The sequence below is a fragment of the Monoraphidium neglectum genome, assembly GCF_000611645.1.
Source record: "Monoraphidium neglectum strain SAG 48.87 unplaced genomic scaffold scaffold00744, whole genome shotgun sequence".
Taxonomy (NCBI): Eukaryota; Viridiplantae; Chlorophyta; class Chlorophyceae; order Sphaeropleales; family Selenastraceae; genus Monoraphidium; species Monoraphidium neglectum.
Window position 1 is genome coordinate 17003 of NW_014012884.1, and position 4292 is coordinate 21294.

The 4292-nt window shown below is 66.8% G+C and overlaps 3 protein-coding genes across 3 annotated transcripts in view; 2 read left to right on the forward strand and 1 right to left on the reverse strand.

The window, feature by feature from the left end:
• Positions 1–88, forward strand: part of MNEG_5102 (NADPH--cytochrome P450 reductase) — a gene marked incomplete at both ends in the record, with an annotated part of 7215 nt that extends 7127 nt beyond the window's left edge. Inside the window, one exon of the mRNA XM_014046423.1 lies at positions 13–88. Within this exon, the coding sequence (XP_013901877.1) occupies positions 13–88 (76 nt within the window). The remainder of the gene's footprint in view (positions 1–12) is intronic.
• Positions 89–1155: 1067 nt separating this feature from the next.
• On the forward strand, positions 1156–2874 carry MNEG_5103 (hypothetical protein; the record flags this gene model as incomplete). Its single annotated transcript, XM_014046424.1, has 4 exons — positions 1156–1635; positions 1771–1878; positions 1941–2318; positions 2614–2874. 4 exons carry the CDS (start codon positions 1156–1158, stop codon positions 2872–2874), a joined length of 1227 nt encoding a protein of 408 aa, XP_013901878.1.
• A 508-nt stretch (positions 2875–3382) lies between these two features.
• On the reverse strand, positions 3383–4273 carry MNEG_5104 (hypothetical protein; the record flags this gene model as incomplete). The annotated part of the gene is made up of 1 exon (XM_014046425.1): positions 3383–4273. A coding segment is annotated over one exon (891 nt), but the record flags the coding sequence as incomplete, so codon positions are not given.
• Positions 4274–4292: the final 19 nt, after the last annotated feature.

A 4292-nucleotide genomic window follows, 5' to 3' on the forward strand; every position in this document is an offset into this window, starting at 1 on the left:
GGGGGGCCGCAGCGAGGCGTCCGCCCAGAACTGGATGGGCAGCCTGCTGGAGGCGGGGCGGTACCTGGAGGACGTGTGGGCCGGGTGATGACGTCATCATGACAGGGGGGAGGCAGCGGCGGGGGAGGCGGTACTGAAGAGGTTTGAGAGGGTGCACTGAACGAAGGGAGGCTTGACGCTGTGGTCGCGGCGGAGTGAAGCGACAGAAGATTCTTGTATTACACCTTGATGTGAAGCGGCATTGCTGGGCCGGCAGCGTGGGCTGGAACCCGGTCGCGGACCGCTGATAGATGGTTATGGCACTGCCACAGTTGCCATCATGGGGGACGGCGAGACACCTCCAACCTTCCGTCATGCCCCCCGGCTTGTGCAAGCAACGCTGACACCAGACTTTGACTGTTTTTGCTGGGGATTAGACTTCACCTGAGATTCTGGCCTCGGTGCACTTCACAGGGAGTGCTTGACTTGACGGGTTCGTTCTGGGGGTACAAACGGCCGCAAGCAACACGTGCAGGCAACGCATGCAATAGTGCCTTAGCTTCCCTCTGTTCGCTTGGCATTCCCATCATCAATTGATCGGCCTAGAATCATGTAACCCGTCTCATGTGCCAAGCCAAGGCAACCATGGCGCACAGCGAAGGCAGCAGGTCGTGACGCCTTGTGGCCCTGCTGAACCAGCCCCTGCTCTACAGCCTCAGGTGCAGTTTGCACAGTCACAGAAGACGCTTACAAATACCTGCGGTTCCAAGCACACGTATTTACACATACACGCACGCACGCATGCATGCACACACGCACACACGCACATAGGCACACACGCACACGCACAAGCACACACACACACACACACACAAGAAGTCCCTAGTCAGGCCAGGCAGTCGCACAAGTGCTACCACCTTGACAAGGGCACGCGGCATGCTTTCAAGCTTGGCACCCAATGCTGAGCTCATTCCCGGTAGCTGCGTAGCAACTTCTGCGAGCCGCGATACAACGCTCTACCAAGCTGGGAGTATTACAAGCGATCAAATATCATTCTATCTATTACATCGGAGTGCGATGGCGTCTTTGTTCGACGATCTCCCAGCACCAAAGGCTCGTCCTGAGCATCTTGCTCCCACTGCTATACAACATGAAGAGCATGAAAGGCCAGGAAAAATGCAGCGGACGGACTTGGAGCCAGGCCCAGTCGAGCAGCAGCAGCAGCAGGAGGAGGAGCAGCAGGAGCAGCAGCAGCACGACGACGACGCCAACGGGGATGGCGTTGCGCAGGCAGTGCCCCCACCCCCCGCATCTGACCAAGTCGGTCCCGCTCTGCTGAAGATTGCGAACCACATATGCAACGCTGCCAAGTTCCCCAAGGCTGCGGGCCTCCTGCGCCAGCTCATCGGCAGCGGCGCCATAACCGCGGCGCACAGAGCCGAGCTGTTCGCCGCGCTGCGCGCCGCCTACGCCGACCCGGGCCGCGCTGACGACCCCGCGCTGCGGCGGGATTATCGGCGGCTGCTAAATGCTTTCTGCAATGGCGTGCCGCCAGACGTGCTGTCGCCGGGGCAGGGGGCGCATTTGGAGATTTACTCCATTTGGACGCTGCAGCGAGGGGAGCTGGCCACGGATGACAGCTTTGCCTTCAACAAGGTGCGGCGAGCCGGTGCGCTTGTTGGGTGTGCCCTGCCGGGTACCAATGAGTGCAAGACTGAATGCATGTGTGCTCAAGTATGTGCTCGTCCGTGGGTGCTAATGAGCGAACGAGCCCGTTGCTGACTTGAGCAGCAACGGCAGCAGCAGCAGCAGCAGCAGCAGCAGCAGGAGGAGCGGCAGCAGCAGCAGCAGCAGCAGCAGCAGCAGCAGCAGCAGCAGCAGCAGCACTGGATGTCTGCTGTGTCAGCTGCTTCATCTGCATCCAACGCTCTGCCCCTGGCTGGCATCTCAACCCCCCAAAGGCTGTCGCGCGCTTGAAAGAGGACATCGCAGCCCTGTCGCCCGCCACCGCAGCAGAGGAGGCCGCCGCGCGCGGCCTGCAGCTGCCTGGCGGCGCGCGGGCGGCCCCGGCCGCCCCGGCGGCCGGCGGGCCCGCGCCGCCGGCGGACGAGGAGGCGGCAGACGAGGAGGCGGACCCCTTTGGTCTGGACGACTTCATGCGGCGAAACGAGCAGGAGCGGGAGCAGGGGGAGGCGGGGCCCAGCGGCGGCGGCAGCGGCGGGGAGGGCGGCGCGGACGACGGCTCCTGGAGCGCCGCTGAGCTGGCGGTGATGCGGCGGCAGGCGCTGCTCGACTGCGTCGCGGCGGCCAAGGGCATGCACAAGCTGGCATGGGCGCGGGTGGGCACCCCGTGGGGGGGGTGTTCCGCTTTGGGAGGATGTGGCCTTACTTCGCAGCTGGGGATCGCGGGCTTCTGGGCTGGAGGGGCAGCGCAGATGCGGCTCGCTCGACGCGCAGCGCCGTGTTTTGCCACGCCTGCCTTGCTCAACGCTGTCCCGCCCGGCCCTCCGCACCCGTGCGCCATACCCTGTGCTCCTCCGACCCTGTGTTTGTCCTTTGCTTCCCCCTTGATCCCGCTCTTCTGTGACCCTGGTTTTGCCCGTTTCATCTCCCTTGACGCTGCTAACCTGCCAGACCAGCGTGGAGATGCTGGTGGAGGCAGCCCACAGCCACCTGGACCGCTTCGTGGCGCCGCAGCGGGACACCCTCGAAGGCTACCTGCGATGGGTCAAGGCCGAGCGCGCCGCGCGCCGCAGCGGCGCCGCGCGCGCGGCCGGGGACGGGAAGGAGATGACCACGTTTGAGAAGGCGCGGGCGGAGTGGGCGAGCGCGGCGGTCAGCCGCTACGGCAAGGTCGGGACCGGGGACGCCCGGTCGACGCACTGGCTGGGGTGACGCGCGTCGGCGGTTGTTGTCTACCTAAGTGAGGCACACGACGTGTAACTCTGCAAGCTCAAGTGGCTCGCTTGACCAGTGGCGTTTGGCCAGATCTGCCAGTGGGTCTGCAGGCCAATCCTTTTTTGACAAACTGGTTGGCATATCTTGCGTGCAGCTCGGCGCGTGGCTTCAAGCAGTGGACTGTGTGCGGTTACATGTCTGCCACCACGTATGACGAAGGAGCGCGGGCTGACTGTGGCCCAGCGCGCATAAGGCAGTGCGCCGCAAGCAGCTCGAGGTCAAAACAATTGGTGCTGGGGTTGAAAGGAAAAAACAAGAGGGTGCACCAACAGCTCCCTATCACAGCCACGCACTGGCGCGGCGCGTCCTGGCGCATGTCGGCGTGCGTCCCTAGGTGTATCAATGCAGGCCAAGAGCGCACCCCAGTGCCTCAAGATGGAGGCTGCTACCCATACAAACCAAATCTAAGCTCCTGCGGCGAGCTGGGTGCAGCGGCCGCAGCGGTTCACAGTTGCCATAGACCCATCTCCGCTGCGGTGCCGCCGACGGCCTCGCCAGCCGCGCCGCCCCCCGCGGCCGCCGCCCCCGCGCGCGCAGCCGCGCCCGCGGCCATCGCCTCGGGGTGCGGGTGCGCCAGGGACAGCCCGGGGGTCTCGTCGCGCAAGCTGTAACGCCGCTGCTGAGGCTGCACGCCGGCGCCAGGGAGCGGGGTGGTCGCGGGCGCCGGCGTGCCGAGCCCTGTGCATGCGGGGCCTGCCGCGCCGATGGCAGAAATGGGCAGAGGGAATGCAGAGGCCAGCTGCAGCGGCGCCACGGGCCCGGTGGCGGCAGCGGGGGCGGAGCGCCGCAGCGGGCCAGGCGCCTCGGCCGCGGCAGCAAAGGGGAGCTGCTCCAAGTGAAAGGGAGCCGCGCGCCCCGCCGTGGCGCCGGCCGAGGGGCCCGCGGCGGCTGGCTCGCCCGTGGCGGCGCTGCCGCTCTGAGACACGGCCTGCGACGGCCCCGCCTCGCCGGCCCCGCGCCGCGTGCGTCGCTGGCGCAGCTGCCGCGCCGGCGCCTGTTGCTGCTGCGCCGCCGGCTGCCGGCGCCGCTTCTGGCGCCGGCCGACCTCGTCAGACGCTGGCTGCCCCGCGCCCCCGACTGCGGGGGCAGAGCCAGCGGCAGCTGCCGCCTTGCTCGTACCGCTGTCGTCCAGCTCCCCGTCTTCCACAACGGCTGCCTGATTGCTAGTGCTCTCCGCCTCCCCCAGGCCACCCCGCCGCGGCAGGCGCCGACCCTGCCGCCCCGTTTGCTGCTGCTGCTGCTCGTGCTGCTGATGGGCCGCCGCAGCCGCCGCCGCAGGGGCCGCAACCGGCTGCTCGACCTCCTCGTCCTCGTCAGCATCCGCCGCCTGCTGCTCCTGCCCGGCGTGCTGCTGC